The 21,810-nt window shown below is 46.6% G+C and overlaps 1 protein-coding gene across 1 annotated transcript in view; it reads right to left on the reverse strand.

Moving 5' to 3' along the window:
- Positions 1–21,810, reverse strand: part of Clstn2 (calsyntenin 2) — a 346,124-nt gene that overhangs the window by 34,220 nt on the left and 290,094 nt on the right. The window contains exon 9 of the mRNA XM_048794510.1: positions 7,613–7,775. Within this exon, the coding sequence (XP_048650467.1) occupies positions 7,613–7,775 (163 nt within the window). The remainder of the gene's footprint in view (positions 1–7,612; positions 7,776–21,810) is intronic.

The following is a 21,810-nucleotide window of genomic DNA, read 5'->3' on the forward strand; positions in this document are numbered from 1 at the left end:
ACCATATTTTCTTTATCCATTCATTTGTTGAAGGACACCTAGGTTGGTTCCATAGTTTAGCTATTGTGATTCGAGCTGCTATAAACATTGATATGGCTGCATCAATAATGAAATAAGCAGGTTGCTTTATTGAAGTGCTTTATGAGAATCTTTCTGCACCACCTACCTCTCTCAGGGTGAGGGTTCAGTGGTACAGATATGCCTTCCAATCCAGACCACAGGTGACTTTGGGAAGGCACTTATCTTCTCTCAGCCTGTTTCTTCATATGCAAAATTAAGGCACAGTTATGCCTATGCATAGTGTCCTAGGGAGGTCCAAAGAAGAGCCCATGCCAACAGCTCAGCATGGGGCATGGTACATGCCAACAACTTAGTCGGGGCGGCTGGGTACAGTGATGGCAGATGCCAAGGAACTCTCAGATGAAGGGTGTCATGGGGGTTTCCTGTCTTTCCTCTCAGTGGTCTCTTCCTCCCTCCTGCCATGTATCTCTTAGAGACTTTGCAATGGTAGGCTTTGCCTTAAGATTGCCATCAAATTTTGTCATTAATACAATCTTCAGAGTACCATGCAAAGTGAGACTTCTCATTCAGTTATACTGTGATTTTAGACATGATTCACTGAACTTTAAACCTGATTCCGTCTGTGTCATCTTCAAAACAAATGACCCCCTCCTCGCCCCTGTCAAAATGACACCAAGCCTTAGAACAAACTTTTCTAATACGGCTAAATTGAGACACCCTGTTATTTGAGAGAGAGAGAGAGAGAGAGAGAGAGAGAGAGAGAGAGTGTGAATGAGCCATACACCTTTGTCAAAACAGTCTAAAAATAGAATGAGATTTAGCAAACACTATCTAGTTTTTCTAGATCTTGGAGTCAAGGAAGGGGGTGGAGCTGAGGATCTGTGAGAACAAATCTTGACTCTCTGGAAACTCCGCTGAGAAGGGGATGAAGATCTGCATTAAAAACAGGGGTGTTTGCCATAGGGTGCCCTAAGAATAGAACACCATTGGACAGTGTGAGTTCCATGGTGAAATAACATGGAGAAATATGAGCTAAATAATGTGAAGCAGGTGGCTTTACTGAAGTGCTTTATGAGAATCCTTCTGGCCCATCTACGTCTCTCCCTTCTCCCTACCTTCCTTCCTCCTTCCCCACCTACCTACCTTCCTCCCTCCCTCTCTCCCTTCCTCTATCCACCCCCACCCCCCTCTCTCTTCCTTCCTTCCTTTTTTTTCTTTATTTCTGATTTCTTTCTTTCCAGTCCTGGGGTTGGAAACCAGGGCCTTGTGCATGCTAGGCAAACACTCTACCGTGGAGCTACATCCTCCCTCATCCCTCTGCCTTTTTTAAACTGTATGTTGAGACAGGGTCTCACTAAGTTGCCCAGACTGCCCTTGAACTTGGGATCCTCCTGCCTCGGCCTTTTTGAGCGCATTTAATAAGCTAAGGTGTGTCATGACTCAGAATGGTGTGGGCTATTTCCCAAATGGCCTGATCTTGACCTCTGTGTGGTAGGGGTGTCCTGGGGACTGGAGCTTTCTGAAGCCCTCCTCAGGAAGCGCCGTCTGAATGCAGGGCAGACTGTGCCAGTACGTGCCCAGCTTCCAACAGCAGAGACCCTAGGGATGCGAGATAATTTCAACACAGACTTTATTAAGAGAAATTTGTACTAAATTAGACCAAGCTTATTAAGTGAAGGCATGTACTCCAAGTGTCTGAACCAGTGTCTGGAAGAAAAATGATCTGAAAATGTGTAGCAAATCCCAGGGCCACATATGGCTCCAATTCCCCTGGATCTGAAGATCATATGCTACTGATTACTACAACTCCCAGGGGCAATTACTGCCTTTTTTATCCCTTTTGAACTATTTCTATTCTTTGCCGAGGCTCCTCCTCAAGCTGCAGTGAGGTTCTGTTTCTTGCCAACCTTTAATTTGTAGAAACATCCCCTTTTCTATACCCTCTGCCTTGTAGGGGTAGGATCTAACGAGAACAGGACGCCTTCCTCGCCCAAGAACAGCAGGTGACATCATCAGGAGTAGGCAGGGCTGGACATTCTAGGAAGACCAGTGACCTGAACCCTGGGGGAAAGACCCTGGCAGAGACAGGGTGAGGCAGTCACAAGGGATAGAGCCCCAGGTAGGAGACGTCAATGATGAGATCCACCAAGAACGGATGGGGATCGGTCAAGGAGCAGGACGGTGACTTCCTGAATGTGTGCCAGGAACAGTGCTTCTTCAAGCACATTTAGACATTTCAGTTAAAGAGCTCCTGCCAGATGTCCCACACGGAGTAGGTAAAATAGAGCTGCTCCTGGGACAGAGTGGGCAGAGGTGCCCTGCACTGCCCCAGGCTGTGGCACCTCCCAGAGCCCCTGGGGCTCCTGGTCTGGCCCCATGGACAGCCTTGCTGACTTCCTAGCCTAGCTGTGTTGCAGGCACCTGGGTGGTCAGGCCCAGTGTGAGGTCCAGGGACCAAGCACGGGTGAGTATATGATGTTTATTTTTTATGAGTAGAATTCAAATTGTTGTCCTTAGAAATATAAGGAAAAGGATGGTGGTCCTTTGAATGATCTGCTGTGCTCTGCTATGGTTTGAGTTTGCCTTTCACAGGTTCCTGGGATGGAAGTGTGGACCCCAAGTGGCAATACTGAGATGTGGTAGGAGCTTTAAGAGGGGGAGGGCTTAAGTGAGTGGTCTTGTGACTAGCTCCTTTCTCTCTTGCCATGTGATCTTGCCCACCTGCACTTGATCCACCACTGTGATGACATCTACCCTGAGGTGATGTGGCTACAGCCACCTTCACCAGAGCCAGCACAATGCTGTTTGGCTTTTTAGCTTCCTGAACTGTGAGCTAAGTAAACCTCCTTTCTTTATAAAGTACCCAACCTCAGCTATTTTATTAGAAGAACAGAAAACAGACTCATTTATAACCCATAGAGAAAAAAGGACCCTGGTATTCGTAGAGAGCCAACAGTATCTGAATTGGGATAGAATGAGCTGGTTCATGAGAGAGTCTGGCTCCATCCTGAGAGTACCAGGGCACTCTGAACACAGAGATGATGGCAAGGTGGTGTGTGTCAGCGGTGCAGAGGAAAGAAAGCTGTTTTGTGATGCTCAAGATCTATTCTGACTGGGAAAGCCATTTCCTACAGTTATGAGAAGCTCCATGTTCTCGGCTTCTTCGGCGGCATTTCTTAAGTATAAATGGTATCTCATTTTTTTTAATTACTAGAAAAATACTGAAGAAAATGAAATTTCACCGACTGCACTGGCTTTCAAATTTGCTAACAGGAGATGGTGGGCTAATTGGGACTGCGAACACTGCCCAGCAACGGTGCTGGGGCCAGGGCTCAGGACAACCACCAAGGAGCTGCTCTTACATCATTTTCTATTCCCATTGTTAAACTCTGATTGGAAACTTCACAAATGAGCACCAGTTTCCTTGCCAACCTCAAAAGCACCTGAAAAGCTCCCCATAATTGCAGGCCCAAAGGCAATTAGAAGTGTCCACGGAGGGCTTGGACCATGCACATAAATAGGGGGCAGAAGGCTTGGAAACACGTGGAGATGAGGACCACATCGCAGGCCATTAAGTTCATAGCACTGCGTCCTGCTGAAAGATCCTTGTTGTTTCCATTCTAGAAAAAATATGGCTCCAAGAAGGCCATAAGCATTCATGGGAGTGGAGACTCCTTATCCGGGCAGCATGATATGCCAGGCTTGAGTTTCAACCCTTTCCCTGCCTCTTCTCCACTTCCTCTGGTCCACCTAGGTGACTGGCAACCCTGATCATGCCTGTGCCAGCCTTCCTTTCTGTCACCTCCCTTCCTTTCCCTCTGAACTTACTCCCCCCATAAAACACAGTTTTCCAATTTTAAAGGTTTTTAGGGATCTTAATTTTCTAATGTGTCGTCATTCTTCTCAGAGAAAATATCCAAGTCTCCATGGCCCAAAAGACGGCCTGACGGGATCCCTGCCCACTTCAACCCCTGCTTCCGACATTTGTCTTCTGACTGGTTATTCTGCAGTGTCCCTGGTTTTGCTTCTGGGTCATGGATGGAGCTGAGAGGGCAGAGCTGTGTGTAAGCCTTAGTCCTGGGGGGCAGGAGGAAAGTCAGGACAGGCAGGAAGACAGGAAGACGGGGACCACGGCTCAGATGTGCCAGGTCTGCAATGTGGGGTCTTGATGAAAGGAATAGAAAAGGGAGTGGAGAAGAGACCAGGAGATAATTTTAAATCTGTGCATTAAATGGTACACAGCAAGCATACACGATGTGTCCTGCATCTAGGCCTTACGATAACCGTGGGAGGCAGCTTTTACTCTTATTTTATAGATTAGAACATAGAAGCTCACAGAAGTTAAGGATCCTGCAGTGTCCACATAGCTAGCAAGTGGCAGAGCTGGAATTTGACTTAAAGTCAGTTTTCTTTCTGACTCCAAAGGCTGAACCCTTTTTCACTGCAGGGAACCTTAGAGGAGGATCCAGCAATGAAAGTTCCCATGTTGTTTTGATTACAAGGCTGTCCCCGTCTCCACAGGTAAAGGGTTTACAGCATTTATATCAATGCACATCAGCCCTCATCTCCTCCCAGACACATAATTACATCGACAAAATGATCAACTACCAACAGGGGACCATGAGCCACAGAATCAAGAGCATAGGCACATGTGAGTATGTGATATGACCAGGGTGGGGAAGTTCGACTGGGTGGCTTTGGGTCAACTTCTGTCCTTTTCAGAGCCTTGGTTCACTTGCTTATTCATTGGGACTAGTAACACTCTGTCAGAGGAGTGGACACACCCCTGTGTATAAAGGGCCACCTTGTAACACTGGCTCTGAAGTTTTCCACCAGGAAATGACATAAGGCCCTTCTTCCATTCACAGTTCAGCAGCCAAAGCAAGATATGTGGGCACACCTGACTCCAAGTAAGAGTGGTCCCAGCATATATCTGGAAAGAGGACCAGAAATATTTGAATACCCAACATGAATTCTTTCTACCATATTCTTTTAAAATAGATGCATATTTGGTTTTCATGTTCCAAAACTTTTGTGGCATGACTTTTAAATAAATTGTAACCATGTATCATATTAGGTATTTATAGAGTGACTATACCCTCTTGAGATGTAGCCTGTGGCAATACTGGAAAAGGAATCATCTCTCAGTGAATGGTGTCTAGGGCCGTGAAGAATATTCTCCATCTTCACCACATTTGCCAAAAGGGACTTCAGAACTGCTATGGACCAACACTGCAGGTTTCTCTAACTTTCTTCTTCTTAGTGGAAATGCTCATTTCACTAAGCCTCATTCCAGTGTGTGTGTGTGTGTGTGTGTGTGTGTTGAGGGGAAGGTGTGGTAGCCATGGTGGTTGTAAATAATTTGTTTTATTGGTTTATAGGTCTCCTGATCAAGTGAAGACGTATTTTGGCTTGCTATAGACCTCCTCTGCACGTCACTTGGATAGATTACCAGGAATCACTTAGGCAGCCTGGACGTTAAAACTGGAGACAGTAGCTGGTGAGACGCTGGGTCTGTCTTAGGAAAGGGTAGGTGCATTCTTACATGAGAAAGAGAGTCAAATAAATACTTGTCGACCAGGTGGATACACTGCCGTGTTTATCAAAATTATTTGTTCCTAAAACATTTTCAGTTTTTCTTCCAGATATATCATCACTGTCACTTCCCTGCCCTGTGAAAGTTAGCTGTGACTTGCTTTAGCCAATAAAACAAAACAGGAATACAAAAATGATTGGGATCACTGATAGTTGGAAGCATTAAAAGCTTTTCTACGACTTGCTATGTTTTATTTTCCTCTTTTTAGGTACTCAGCAATATGGCTGCTCTGTCTGCTTGGATTCTGCTCTGAGGATAGAGCAGAGAAGAGAAGATCCCTATTGATTTGCAGTGGCTATGAAGTTAGAATTATTTTAATTAATTGAGAATTGGGGCTTGCTTATCATTGCAGCACAACTTAGCCTATTGTAACTGATTCAAGGATCATCTCAATTATTTATAAAACCACTTTTTATTTGGTGGGACAGGTCCCCCACTCAGGGGAGCAGTTATGTGACTAGGAAGTGGTGGTTGTAGCTGGCCTTGCAGAGTTGGGGACAGGTTTCTGTGGCAGGTTAGGATGACAGGGATCCAGATGTGGTCTTTGAGGGCCTACAGGGAGCATCATGGTAAGGTTCATGGGCGACATGACTAGGGCCCTCTTTTCGTCTGGGCATTCTCCTGGCTATGTTCACTCATAGCTACAGTAGTATCCCAGCTGGAGCATTGAGCCACACCAAGACCAAGGGCCATCACTGTAGCACAGCTGTGTCCAGTGGTTGATGATTCCTATGCACCCTCTAATTTAGTGCCTTGCTATACCATTGAGTTCCATGGAAGCCTGCCTGGTGATATTGTTCCCTTTCCTGTGTCCTGGGAAACCACATATTGAACAAACTCTCATCCCTGAGTTCTATTGAGCATGTCACCACCAGATGATACATGTCAGATTGAGTAGGTGACTTTAGCTCAAAACCACCTTCTCTCCTCGCCCTTTCTAGCTTCATCTCCTTCCTGGGTTTGGCCTCCGAAGTGCTCCCAGGCTGTACTATGTGAACCTCTTTCCTACTCCTGTTTCACGGAGCAGCCCAGAACTCACCCAATTCGTTTTTATACGAGCCCCACATTTATCTGGAATGATGGGACTTGATGGGTTAGGTGGACTTGAGCACCAGCTGATGTTGGTATCTGCATGAGGTTCTGGAACAGTCCCCTGGGGAGAGTAGGGGACGACTGTAGGATATCCCACCTCTCTCCTCATCCTCCCACAGTGAATGTCTAAAGTCACAAATCTTGGGAATTTTCACAGAATCCTTTGCCACAAGGCCGGGTCATATCTCACAGTGCTGATCTGTTTTTTTGGGAGCACCCTCCTTCCCCTCTGCTATCTCATGAGAATCCTAGTCCTTGAGACAGCACAGGCGAAGACTCCAGCAGATCTAGTGAAAGGGAGGTTACCTGCATGCATGCACAGAGGGCTGGCTTTCCAGCTTCCACATCCTGAATTGGGGACTAGAAGGCACAGCTGAGGAAATGAGGAGGGAACAGAGGGCCCACCAGGGAGGGGCTAGGGCTGAGCTGACTTTGAGCATGACCTCCATGGCCTTATGATCTGTGGACGACTCCTCCCCACAGCCCTGGGCATTCATAAGTCCCCTTGGACAGAGGGTTGGGGACTTGGGCCACTTGTGTGGGGATAAAGAGAGCCAATTGGCAATTTCAATAGAAGATTCTACATTTAGCCTTTGCTCTATGCAGCCTCAGTTTGGAACTAGATAAGATTCCAGGAGAATATATGGCATTAGCCATTCAGAGGCAACCCTGAAACTGCCCATGTTGATCCAAAATCAAAATCTAGTCTCAAGCCAAGTGCTTCCTGATTACACAGCTTTAGTGTCTGGATTAAAACTTAGGTTTTATAAGACCTATTTTATTAGTCAGGGCTAGCAGAACATTTTTTTTTCTAGCTAACTCTTACACCACTTGCTTTTCCATCAGCATCTTTCATAGACTGTACACAAACATAGTCAGGAGAAGAACTCCACTTGGCGTTACCTTGCCAACAAGCACCGACAGTAAGCTGCATGGCTATGTGAGACGGGTGAATGGGCCAGTCGTTGGTCACCAGGTAGGGCTCATATGTGGCTCCATCCATGTACAGCGTAACCACAGGAAACTCCACATTGATGACATAGTAATGCCACTCTTTGTCACAAATCTAATGAAGAGAAAAAATAAAAAAGAAAAGAGTTAAAATCAAATATGCAGCTCAACATCAAACAGCCTCCTTTATCCTAATTGTGAAAGGTGGGGGAGACATTTCTGGGTCAACAATTGTTATTGCAAAAAATTCAAGGAACATGGCGGTTCACATACGCTTGAGGTTATAGAAACTCATTGTCAGACACAGTGAGAAGAGGAACACCTGAGAACCCAATCCTCAGGTGAGTAGAGTGGCCCTTCAGTTTTCTCAGAGATTGGCTCCAAGGTGCCCTGCCAGGACCCAAATCTGCAGAGGCTCAAATTCCTTATATAAAATGATGCAGTGCTGTTTGAGTCAGCTTGTTTGCTGCTGCGTCTAGAAGACGGACAAGAACAATTGTAGAGGAGGAAAACTTTATTTGGGGCTCATGGTTTCAGATGTCTCAGTCCACAGATAGCCAGCTCCGTTCCTCAGGGTGTGAGGTGAGGTCAAACATCATGGTGGAAGAGTGTGGCAGAGGGAAGCAGCTCACACAATGATTAGGAAGCAGAGAAAGACTCCCTTTGCCAGATACAGACTATATACCCCAATGCCCACCTCCTCCAGCCATACCCTACCTGCCTTCAGTTACCACTCAGTTAATCCATAACTGGGGATTAATTCACTGATTAGGTTAAGACTTTAATAATTCAATCATTTCACATAGAAACCTTCTTGCATTGTCTCACATGTGAGCTTTTGTGGGACATCTCATATCCAAACCGTAACAAGTACTTAAATATGGTCCCCACACATCCTCCTTCATAGTGAAACTCATTTTTAGATTACTCATAATACCCGATACGATGTAAAGGGTCTATAAATAGCTGTCATGCTGTGTTGTTTAGGGAATAATGACAAGCAAGAGCATCTGTTTTTGTTCAATACAGATGCAATTTTTTCCCAACAGCTTTGATCCTCTGCTGGTCGTAGAATCTGCGCATGCAAAACCTGCAGATACATAAGGCCAATTTCATTTGGCTAAAGGCAGGTAATCTTGGTCATATCATTACCAGCTACCTGGGCTGACAGATTTTTGATGGACAGGTAGGGGCGTCAGCATAAATTGCTTTGAATAAAATTTCTCTTATTTCTTTAGTAGAGAAAAAGTTCAGTTGGAATCATTTGTCTAAGTTTGGGGATAGATGGGATTCTTTTTAAAAAAAGGTGCTAAATTGAATGCATAAATAAAGATGAAGATAAAGGAGAGGAGGAGAGAGGGGGGCCAGAAAAGGAAAGATGAAGAAAGAATCAGGAATTAGAAGGGAGTGAGAGACGTCAGGGTTTGTCCACCCCCACAAAGCCTCAGATGTTAAAGGCTTGCTCCCCAGTGGGTGGTACTTTTGGGAGACGGTGGGAACTGGAGGAGGTGGGGGGCCTAGCTGGAGGAAGTAGGTCACCCGAGGCATGCCGGTGAAGGGACCCCAGCCCTTCTTTTCTTGCTCGCTGCCCTGAGGTGAGCAGTTGCTTCCACCATGAGCTCCTCACCAGGATGCTCTGCCTCTCCACAGGCCCAAAGACAACAGGGTCAAGTCACCATGGACTGAAACCTCTGAAACTTGAGCCAAATTTAACCTTTCCTCCCTGTAAGTTGTTCATCACAGGTATATTGGCCACAGAAATGGAAATCAAATGAACAGAGAGGCAATGAACACAGAAAGAGGAAGAAGTGCAAGACCTGGAAGAATTGGAACCTCAGTCTTTGTTGAAGGGCTTCCCTGAGAAGCCGCTGTCATCCATTGGCCCTTTCAACTCAAGCAAAATCAAATTTGACGGGGAGAGTCTTCCCAGCACACTCAGCTGTCCCTACCCTGGAGCACCCAGGGAAGCAGGATCTCTATTGGACCCTCCTGGCCTAAACTCAGGGCAGGGCACTGTCACATAAGTCCTGACAGCCTGCAGCACTCAAGACTGTTGGTTTCAGGCTTGGGGACTGGTTTTAATGGCTTAGTAGAAATGTGGGGGAGTGGGCTACAGTTATAATTCCTGACCTCAAGAGGCTGAACTTCTAGAGCATCATCCAAAATCAAAGCCAAGACTAGTACATCCTGGGAAGGAGACAGGAAGCATGAAGGCAGCAGGACTCTGGGACGGTGTCACCCTCCTCCCTCTGCCCTCCTTGTGCCTTGGAGTCATGCTGGACTCTGCCATTCTCCCTCTGCACCCCACGGAGTCCTCCTCTGACACATCTTGTCTGCATCCCCTGGTCTCCATCACCCCTGCTGTCTGTGGCAGGGCAGACAGATGAGTTCCGCATGAAGGTGACCCTAAGGTGAGGCTCAAAGCCCTCCCTACATCCCACTATGGATTAAATGTGCTGTTTCTCATGAATAGATAACACCAATAGGGATGCTAAATGATCTATTCCTTTCATTTTGGAATAAGAATTTTTCCCTTAATGTTCTTTTTATATTGTCCTGTCTCATGTCTCAGAAAATTACTCCTTTTGAAGCCCATTAGCCTGATAAAGCCTGATGAATATTTTAGGAGGCTTTGGGAGGGTCCAGAAGCATCACTCTGAAGTCTTGTGACACTAAGTGAGAAGCCCTGACTCAGGTGACAATCCTCTTCTCCAGGATGTCTTGGTCCAGACCCTGATTTGGTACAGGAATCTTGGGCTGGGCATGTGACCAGGGAGAGGTGATCTTGGGTTGTAGGGGTGGCACAAAGGGAAGTCTGTCTAGGCTGGTGGAAGATTGGGGAACTAAGAATATTTGAATAAAGATTCAATCCAAAGAAACCCAATGCAGCCTGGGTGTGGGGTTGGCAATTGAGGACAAACTATGGTTCACATCCTGGGGAGGTCCCCAGAGGCATCTGGAAGTCCACGTGACAGTGAGGTGCTCCTGATCATATCCTGCAACCTGCAGGAGGTACAAGCCAACAGGCAGTATTGAGGGCTCCCCAATCCTGGGCCCATTGTCACCCTCAAGGCGGTGCCATTCTTCGTGAGATAGGCAGGTTGCCTCTGCGTTCCACCTGACTCTACAGTGCCCCTGTCTCCAGTAGCTGGATGGAGAAGGTCGCTCTGGTTTTCGTTAATTTCACAACACTTAGCACTTTTATAAGACAATACCAAAAAATTCCCAGGAAGAGGCAATATGAATAATTTCATATTATCACAGCACTAGTAATCCTTCTCATTATTACAATTTTTTCCTTGGTGTTTTTCTTCCAGCTTTTTGAATCATGCTCCACTTGTCAGCAGCTGCTGTGGTGTCCTGCATTAAAAGAGTGACCCTGTGTGCTGAGCTGAGCCACTTTTGGGTGGGTGGAGTGGCTTTCCCCTTCCCACTAGCATACCCAAGGCTCCCAGCAGCCTCAAAGTTCATGCCTGTGATAACTTCAGCCTCGCTGGAGACTGAACTTTTCTACCTATAGCACTCCTATAAACATCCTGGGAAGCAACAGTTGGGGAAGGTATATTTTTTAAAAAATATTTTTTAGTTGTTGATGGACCTTTATTTTATTTATTTATATGCAGTGCTGAGAATCTAACCCAGTGCCTCACACATGCTAGGTAAGCACTCTACCACTGAGCCCCAGCCCCAGCCTGGGGAAGGTCTATTTGAATCACACTGTATGACAGTTTGAAAGTTTACATGTACCCCTTAACATCAGCATGAAAATACCTTCACAGAATTCATTTCAAATGGCTATATGATATGGAAATACTATAATATACTTAACTCCTCCTTTAGTATCAGATGCTAATTTTATATCCACTATGACAAATGGTGCTGTAATTAATTTCTTGTGAATAAATATTTGTTTGCATTTCTGATGATATCCTTAGGAAAGATGTCTGGAAACGGAATTTCTGGGTCAAAGATTGGGGTTATTTTTAAGGCTCTTGATACATATTGTCAACTTTTTTTTTCCTTGCAAAATATTGTAACTATTTATATTCCTATCCTCAGACTATGAGGATGTGCATTTGTCTCCTTGCCACCTTAAGTACTAAAAAGTAAAAGCAAGAAGGAAAGAACATCAGAATTTGAAATTTGAAAAGGGATACATCTTATCTGCTTTTAATATGGGCTGCAAAAGATGGCAATATTTATATTCTCCAAAATGAAAAGAGAGGGATTCTGGGTGAGAGGAACAACCTGAGTCCAAACTCAGAGGTAAGAATGATTGGGAGCTGCCTGGTGAGCTCCTAATTGGGCCTCCTAACAGTCTTTTAGTTCCTACTGAGCTTATGGTCTGTAGATTTATCCCACCAAGTAATCTGTATTAGCAGCTAAAGGAAATGCCTAATTAGGGTTTCATAAATGTGGATCTATGATCAAGAAGAGACCTGCATTGACCTTCTGCTAGAACTATGGGGACAAACTATAATTGAAAAATGATCGAGCCAGAAGGCAACAAAAACAAATTTGTCAATGTTCAACCAAGACAGAAGGAAATTAGGCAAAGTGACCTTTCCTAGGGGGAGAGAAGAACTTGAATTCCTAACTGCTTGTGAGGCACTCACTGGTGAAGCCAGCTGACATCAAGCACATCAATGCCACCATCCCCTTAGATGATGCTCAGAAAACTTTACTCTCAGAACATCTGCAAATGTTTCCATTGCAGGTGGCTGTAGCTGCTCTCCAGCTAGTGAGTGAGTCACAAATCCAGACACAAATGTCCAGGAAAGGTAGTAGGGACAGAGTTGAAGGAGGTTGGAATTAGGAGAGGGCTGATATTCATTCCAAGCCATCAGGGGCCAGGGAAGCTGCTCATGACAAGAAAAGATAAAAAAGACCAAAAAAAAAAAATTCTCTTTGCAGATACTGAGAGGCTGATCCACGTGCCCGACACAGGGCCAGATGGGGAGTCCTGACTTGGTTTCCCCTGTTAATCAGTTATTTTTGAACATGGCTGTTCAACATGGGACACGTTCACCTACCAACTATCGTGAATCAATCACTATGTCTACTAGGGGCTGCAAGGGATGCAGAGTTTATGAGATATGTCCTTTGCCTTTAAGATTTCCAATCTACAGGAGGACATGGTGTATTGAGTTCACAAAATATTCAAATCAATGGGAATGGAGATAAGTGTTGCAGGCCAGGTATGAAGCACTGTGAGGTCCTCGGGAATGGAACGATGCTTTCCAGCTGGGAGAAGGGGGAATTTAGAGTGAGTATCAGAGCACTGTTAAGATTTCATTAGGAATTACATTCCAAGCAAATGAAGCAGAAACCTCTTTTTTTCCTTTCTTCATTCGTCTTTTCTATTGTCAGGGGGAATACAGAGACTCACTCCTTCTCCGTACCTCCTGTAGACGTTTGCTAAACGCTTGTCCTATTTATGAGCAACCACAGATACAGCACCTGCCTTTATGGGGCTTCCGATTCAGTCATGGTATCTCCAAAAAGGCTGAGAGCAGACTGATTGACAGCTGTCATGGATCTGTGCAAGGTGCTGGGTTAACCATGTGGAGGAGGAGGGTGTCGAACCCACCGGGAAGATGGGAAGGAGCAAAAAGATGCAGAGCTGGGGTGCAGGGGGCTGTGTTAGGGGAAGTGAGGAGTTGAGGTATGGCTCCAGGGCTTTGGAACTGAGGGCTGAGAATAGGGTTTGCTTTTATTTTGCAGACAAAGAAGGCCCAGAGGTCGTTGGTGGGAGGAGGGGATGGGAGTCGCAATAACAGTCAACCTTGGACTCACTTTTCAAATTTGATGCTGGCAGCTCTTCATATTATTCTTTATACCATTCAGTCCTTGTCCCAAGTGTATAAAGTAGGAGAATCATTTCTGTCCTAGGCACTTTCCAAAAATAAAGGGAAATAACTTGGTTTCTTCATGTTTTTTTTTTTTTTTCTGGGTGGGGGGTTGTACCAAGGATTGAACTCAGAGGTGCTTCACCACTAAGCCACATCCTCAGCACTTTTTTTAAATGTAATTTTTAGTTGTACTTGGACACAATACCTTTATTATTTATTTATTTATATGTGGTGCTGAGGATCGAACCCAGGGCCTCACATGTGCTAGGCAAGCGCTTTACCACTGAACCACAACCCCCGCCCCATCCGCAGCCCTTTTTATATTTTATTTTGAGAAAGAGCTTCACTAAGCTGCTGAAGGCCTCACTAAGTGGCTGAGACTGGCCTCAAGCTTGCAATCCTCCTGCCTCAGCCTCCCAAACTGCTGGGATCATGGGCATGAGCCACCATCCCCAATGACATGGTGTCTTATCTCAAGGAACTTACAACTTGTGGAGAGTGAAAAGTAACACACAAGCTACCACATCTGGCCTCTTGTCTTTTCTGTTACCTTGGTTTTTTTTAGTCTTTTTTAATCCTTTTTTTTTCCCCAGGGCTGGGGACTGAACCCCTGAACCCAGGGCCTTGCATGTGCTAGGCAAGCACTCTGCCACTGAGCTAAATCTCCAACCCCTTGTCTTTTCATTTCACACACAACCAGTGGCTCAGTTTCACAACACTGCTAAGTCAGAACACAGAGCCGAGACTCATCTCCTGAGTCATGGGCTTGTGTGTTGCCTCGTGCCTGAAAAATCTCACCTGGAGTTTTGTAGGCACTTCAAATTCCTGGTGCCCCCAGGTGAGCTCACCCCAACCTCCACCAGCCTTGCTTGCTTCTTCCCCTGTGTTCTTGCCTCAGCAATTGCTCCCCACATGATCTGTCATCCAAGTCACAACCCTGGGCACACTAGAGGAAGCAAAGACATGGACGGAGAGCTTGATGGACAGTGTATCTGGAACAGGCTGTTGCAAGGTAGAAGGCAGCGGAAAGGGTAGAGAGCTTTGGTGTGGGGTGGGTCAGACAGAGCAAGCAGCCTGCTAGGGACTGGCCACCCTGGGTTTGAGCCAGCCACAGGGTCAGGTGCAGCAGAAGAGCAGGCAGGGGAGATTTGTTGCAGGCCAAGTCTGGGGTAACGGATTGGGTGTCATAAATTCTTCATATATTTATGGGGAAATAATTAAATTTTCTAATCCTTTGCTGCCTCGTTTGTGAAATGAGAATAATGATCATCGTGTTTACCCATGGGGCTGTGTGAACTGAGCTAAGGCATCTATAATGTTGAGTGCATACGTTTGGGCTTTCCTTTTGCAAATGTGCTGAGATGCTGGCTGAAATGTAACAGCTACAGCGACAGAAGGAACAAAGATAAGAGAGCTAGGAAGAGTACTCTTTGGGTATCAAACACAAAAGAACTAAAGTTGCACCTGGGAGTTGAAACCAGAGGCTGCTGCGGGGCTGAACCACTCCATCAGCGGGGGTTTCAAAGCCCTGGAGGAGACAAGAATGGACACCCAGGTTCTCTGCCCGGAGAGGACTCCACCTGGGATGTTGGCATGAAGCCTGTGTTCTGAGGGGACCACCTGAAGCCTGGGTCCCAGGACAAACACCACCCCTAGCCCAGGGATACAGTCAAATATTTTGTCCCCAAAGCCTGCTTTGTGCAAAGGCATCAGATCAAATGCACACAGCTGACATTCTGCAAACACCCTGGGTACAGAAATTAACCTAGAAATGCACCCATGAAGTTCGTAGGGCTCTTGGCTCTCATCCAAAGCCTCTAGGTGGAGAGATGCCCATAACTTGGGGCATGTGCCAGCCAGCTCCTCTCAGAGATGAGCTCTGCAGAAAATCATAAAGCAAAGAAGGAACAGTCCTTTGAGTCTGTGGGGAAAAAAAAAAGCGGACATGACAAATGATCAAGTTCATGTAACAGGAAATACAGAAAAATGAAACAATTGGAAAGGAAATGGAAGAAAGCAGAGGCTACAAAGAAACCCAACAAAAAACCCTGGGATGCAACACATGGTTATTGAAACAAAAATTAATCAACAAAATAAGTTAATCATAGATGGGAAAGCTGGAAACAGAAACAGTGGATTGGAAGATAGATGAGAGTATAGAGCATTTATATGGAAAAAAATTGATAAAGTTAAGAGACACAGATTCTACAGAAGACAGATGATAAATACCAGCAAACACCCTGGAAGGTGCCATGCTTGAGAAAAACCTCCTGTGCTTTGTGAAGAAATGCTATTCTGTTTTAATGCCTTGGATTCTAGAGAATGATATTTGACTTCAATGGACTTATTGTGTATTGCATTCAGGTGGCAATGGATAATGGAGCTACGTGAGCCCCTGCTCCACAGAAGGGATTTAAAGAGTAGGTCAACACTGAAGTTCATCTCATGAAATGGAGCCCTATTTCACCCAAGAATCCTTGCAAACCAGGTCTCCCTGCCCACGTACAGGGCCATTTGGCTCAGACCACTGTTTTGGAACTGTAGAAACATGAGGCTTTGGTTAGCTCAAAGATCAGCCTCCTGCTGAGGCAGGGATGCCGCTTCTATTTACGAATCTATTTGAGATCTTGCCAGGAGATCGCTGACTGGCACTTCAGCCAGCTACAGGAAGGGCAGAGTGCTTCCTTGGAAAGTGACCATGATGTTCAGAAGTGCCCACAGGGGCCATCTGTCAAAAAGTGCCTGCTGACTCAGGGCTTCTGAGCAGGAAGCACAAAAGGTGGCCTGAGTCAAAAGGACCACCCCCATTTGAAATTTGGGGGAGTCCCCCAAAAGATCCCAAGTTAGGCTTGGAGCCTATAAACCCAGGATTTCCTAACAACCAGGATTTTAACTCCTGGGGGAGAGAAAGCTCGCCAGTCCTCTATCAGGCAGTGGTGATGTGCCAGGCACCCTGCTTGGATTTCTATGGGACCAGCTGGTTTATTTATTGATAGCAGTGCCTCTCACGCAGTGTCCTGACTCCCCCTTCCATGACACCCATGGCAGATCCCCCAAAACTTCTAATCACCATTTTCATGTATTAAAAAGTCCCAGGCAAACATTCTCTTCCCAAATTCAGAGCTCCTCCTTCACCCAGCTTGGGGATGGTCCACTAAGCCTTCTGGGCCCCCTGGAGGCAGGGTTGGCTGTGTTGGGGGGAGTCAGAGGTTAGAGGTTTCTTTGAGAAACTCTGTTCTTAGTGAAGCCTGGGGTTGTGCACGGCCAGTGCCATCTCATTCTCCAGGGCAGGACGGAGGCAGGGGAACGCCACAGCCAGGGGACGCCAGGACCTCCTTCATCACCACCCAGGGAAATGTTCTCCTCAGACTCCTTCAGGTTTCCTTTCTCAACTGGGATTCTGTAAAATACTGTCTTGCTGATGCACAAAGGGGTTCATTGTCAGAAACTCTCTGGAAAAGCCTCATTGAACACAGTTCATCAGGATCCCTCCCTCCCCCAAGTGCTTCTCAAAGTGTGGTCCCTGGACCAGAGGCATCAGCACCTCCCAGGAACTTGTCAGGAATTCAGATTCCCCAGTCCCACCCCAGACACGCCAAGGTCAGAAACTGCAGTGTAGAAATTGGCAAGCTGTGCTCCAACTAGCCCTCCAGAGGGTTCTGGTGTGGCCAAGCCTCACGACCTCTGCCTGGACAATGTCATATGGCAGGGTGGGGGACAGAGTGGGCCATCTATTCAATTTTGGGGCCTCATCTGTGCTGTTCTCCTACGAGGCACCTAGGACTATTATCTGGAATAAAAAATAAAAATCCCAGGAAGATGCGTGCTGTGAAATTTATGCGGTTCTCTCCTCTCTCTCCTCTCTCAATGCATTTATCATTGTCCCACGATGCCTCAGGCACTTCCTGGGCACTGGGAGTGTGACAGTGAACTAAATGGAAAGACCCTAGCCAGTCCCCTGCCACCTTCTAGCACCTTGTTCACCACACATTGGCCCCGCCCAACCGAGGTGCCCCGGCTCCTCTAGGATTCCTCTCATCCCCCAAGTAAAACGCCTCTCTTTGCCCGCCATGCTCTCCTCCTCCTCCCAGGCTTTCACTTCCAGGACGAATGAGCGACAGAATTCACCTGGGGATATTTCCTCATGAATTTCCTGAGCTGGATGACAACTGTCAGGGCCCTGGGGCACAGATTCCGAGGAGGCGCAGAGGCACAGTCTGCCTGTTGAAGGTTGTAAGCGCCCATGTACTGAGCGAGTTCCATATTTTAACAGGTCAGGAAACATGTCTTAAATTTGACAATTAGGAAAGGGAACATTTTTTCCTCCGGTGTTTCCACCCCGAGTGCAATCAACTGTGCAGAGACCAGGCAGATCACAAGCCCCAGACAGAAAGGTCTTCAAAGTGAGTTCTTTGTTTTAGGACAGAGTGGGTGAGGTGGAGTCTTACCCATGGGGCCTCCCTCTGTCAGGGAAGACTGAGTTTCTCATGGTACACTGCAAGGGACATGGCAGCCCCTTGACAATTAGCATTTATTGACAGACTGAATGCTTATTGGGAGAGCTAGCAACTCTGGGACTGGTTGCTCCAGAAAAGGGGGACAGAAGGGTCCACCTGGGAAAAGACCGGACCATGGTCTTTATGGTTGGGCCATATCTGAGCCAAACACATGGAATTCTAGCAAATTCTCCTGTGCTGTGTGTCCATAAAAGAACAAAAAGAGTTTGGGTTGAGAAGCCCTGCCAGACACAGAGAATTCTGGATGAAAGACCAGGGCCTAGAGTGGGAGGAGGCACAGAGGATGCACAGCATCAGGCACCCATGAGTCCCAGGGACACTCTGGCTAGGAGGGGCAGTGGGGTCTCCTCCCTAGCCTCCGGCTTCGATGCACCTCCTGGGGGTTCTGGCTCCTCCTGGACGAGTGAGCGACAGAATTCACCTGGGGATATTTCCTCATGAATTTCCTGAGCTGTCCTGGCATGAGAGGCAGTGGGAATGCCCTGGGTTTGCAGCAAGTCACCTCAGGGGAAGTTTCAGCTTTGCTACTCGCTTACTTGGGAAGGGGACCTGGGGCTAGTTTCTGAAGCTTGCCGAACACAGTTTTATTCATCTGTAAAATGGGTAGAAGACCTGTCTTGTAGGAACAGATTTGATCATTGATTCAATCGAGATATTGGTTGGTACCAATCACAAGGTAGCAATATGCTAGGTGCTGAGTATATAAAATGAGCAAAAGTAGACATAGTTCCTTCCCTGGTGGAATAAACTAGGAACATAAATAAGTCTATATTACGTCTCTAAGAAATTCCAAGGGTGAAGGTATAAGGTGCTGTAGGAGCCCATAATGGGGAGGCTGGACCACGTTATGGAGGTCGGGAGTGGGTGGTGATGGAAAGGGGAGGCTGAAGGGACCTGCTGGTAAGAGCGTTCAAGGCAGAGGGACCAGGAGCACAGAGGGAGGGAGGGCTTGCAGTATGGGGTAGAGGACCTGAGAGCAGGTGCCCACAAAGTGACAACTCTGCCCTCTACCACTCCTGTGGCCACCAGCATTCCTCTTTCCTCTCGGTCTGGGCTCTGCACTGCCCCAGACCTGTGGGGGTGCCCCTTCTGACTCAGGAGAGGAGCTACAGGACAGGTCCCCCGTGAGGCTCTGGAGCCAGACCTCTCAGGTTCAAGTTCTGATTGAATTACTGGCCAGCTGTGTGAACGTAGGCAAACTGCAATCCCTCTCTGTGCCTCCATTCCTTCACCTATAAAATGGAGATGATAAGAAAAGTAACTGCCCCATGGGGTGGTAGAGATGAACGGTGTTAATACACGTAAAACACCTGCAGCACTGCTTGACATACTGACTTAAAAGGTAGGCGTTGCTCTGGTTCATTCCTGGGTTCATGGCCCTACAGGACTTTCCCTGTTCCCGCATGAGCCCTCTGCAGTCCTGACTTCCAGCCCCGTCCAGGAAGAGCCCCAGTTTCTTGCTGTTCCTCAACATACCAGCTGGACTGCTTTATCTGTGCCTGCCTCATTGTCCCTGCTATCTCCCTGTGACTGTCCCTTACAATTCACAAGACACGTGTGGAATTCTCCATCTTCCTGTCCCCAAATTAAAAAGGTAAAAACAAACAGGTGACATTAATTTTAATCCTAGACTTTAACCCAGTACATCCATTTGTCATTTCAACCTGTAATCAATTTTTAAAAATTATTAAGAAATTTTACATTGCTTTTTCATAGTCTTTATAACCCATTGTACATTTTATACCTGTAGCACTTCTTAATTCTGACATTTCAAATGCCTGACAGTCACACATGGCCAACGGTTGTTCTACTGGTCAGCCCATCCATTGACCCCGAGACCCACCAGGACAAGGACCGTGTCTACCACAGTATCTCCAGGTAGGTTCTCAATAAGTGCTGATTGTACAAAGTAGAAAGAAGATGTCCGTATGGATGGACATTAGTCACCTACAAAGCTCCTGACCCCATGAGGCTCTTGGTCTGTTACTGGGGACACAGTCTTTCAGCAACAAGGAATCCTGAGTCCCAAGTGCCAAATGGCCTTCTCAAAGGGAAAGTGAGGGGTGAGCTTAAGGTCCAGGAGGATGGAGGTGGGTAAGGACTCATTTCATGTAAAGGAGACATGGGACCTGTCAGGAGCTCTCAGGCCAGGAGAGAGAGCGGAGGGAGGTGGGATCTTCCACTGTGTCTCTCAGTTCTTAGGGACTTGGCAGGGACACAAGGATCAGCCAGGGGATGAAGGAGAGAATGTTCTGGTACAAAAATGTTTCTTTCCTTGCTCAGTTGTTTTCTTTCATTCTCTCCTGGACAAATAAACAGCACAGAGTGGTTACAAGTAACTCTGCACCCCCAGAAAGCCCCGGTCTGTGGGCAGCTGCAGGAGCGCAGGTGGGAGAGTCTCCAGAGGGCTGGATCAGCTTGTCTGTGTCCCAAAGAGGGACAGTGACTTGCTCCAGGAAAGACAGCTTGTCAGTAGCAGGGCCAGAGCCCAGGACTCCTATTTCCTGTTCTCAAGCCTGGGTTTCAAAAAGTAGCTAAGAGCTACTTTTAAGTTCTTAGAAGAGTGTATTAAACAAATCGGCTGTAGAGATGCAGCTAACTGTTCAGTAACATATTTGAAGAAAATTAATTTTTCATGCTGCCACTCTGAATATTGAATCTGGCTGTCCATAAATACAGCTTGTCTCTAAGCGAACAGGTATGGAATACTTGCAAGTTATAAAAAAAAAAAGGAATCTCAGTGGATATCTGTAGAGAAGCATAATTATAATTTAGTTGACAGATCTCATATCTCAGTGCTAGCAAAAAAAAAAAAAGCCTCCCCTGAATAATTCAAAGAATAAATTCTCACCCCACCCCAACCCCAAGTGAGCTGGGTCTTGAATGGAATTGGTTAAGTGTTTCTACTTTCAAAGACACTGCATGTGTTGGGGCGAAATCTTGCATCTCAAAACTCCAGGGGACCAGGGACTTCCTGAGCCATAGGTGGAGAGGGAGGATGTCTGTCTGCTTTGGAGGCAGCAGAAAAGAGTGTGTGTATAATGGCATCTTGAATCCCCAGCATAGACCCTTCCCCACATGCCCATCCTCAACAGATCTTGCTTTGGTGGGTTTGCATTCAAGTTTGTCAGTGGGCAGTGGGCAGTGTCCTGAGCAGAAGAGCCATTCCAGCCAAGTCTTGATCCCCTGCTCCCCGGCTCCCCTAGCAGAGTGAGTTCCCTGGAGAGTCTGATTTGCATTTCACAGGGGCTTTTCCAGGGAAGGCTTACCAAAGTTGCCTCTGCTCAGGACTCCACAGCAAAGAAATTGGGTACTTTTTCTGAACCAAGTGAGTCCATTAGCTTTGGGGAATTTGCAGGAATCTTTGGGGAATGATTGCAGCTTAAAATCCATTAGAATATCCAAGATCTTAAGCCCAGGCTTCAGCGGATATTATGGATATTTGCCAAGGGGGATTTTCACACCTGGGTTTTGGTCCCATGCAAAAGCTGTGGGAACTGGTTAAAATTGAGCAATGTCTCCCTCCCAAACCAAAACAAAATAATAAAAAAAAAAAATCTACAAACAAAAACATGCCAAGCAGCAAGTCTCTCTGGCTTTGGAGAGGAGGTGGGTGGTCCATTGACTTCCAAGTCCAGGCTCTGAGGGACACTCAGCATAGGCTGCAGATTGTCAATCACAGGCAAAGCAGGGCTGGTTCCAAGCTTCAGTCTGGTTGTGGATGTCAGAAAATGGGCAGACAAATGGCCTTCAGCATTCACTGTGATGCATGAGGCTCATT

This window comes from Marmota marmota, unplaced genomic scaffold (genome assembly GCF_001458135.2).
Source record: "Marmota marmota marmota unplaced genomic scaffold, marMar, whole genome shotgun sequence".
Taxonomy (NCBI): domain Eukaryota; kingdom Metazoa; phylum Chordata; class Mammalia; order Rodentia; family Sciuridae; genus Marmota; species Marmota marmota.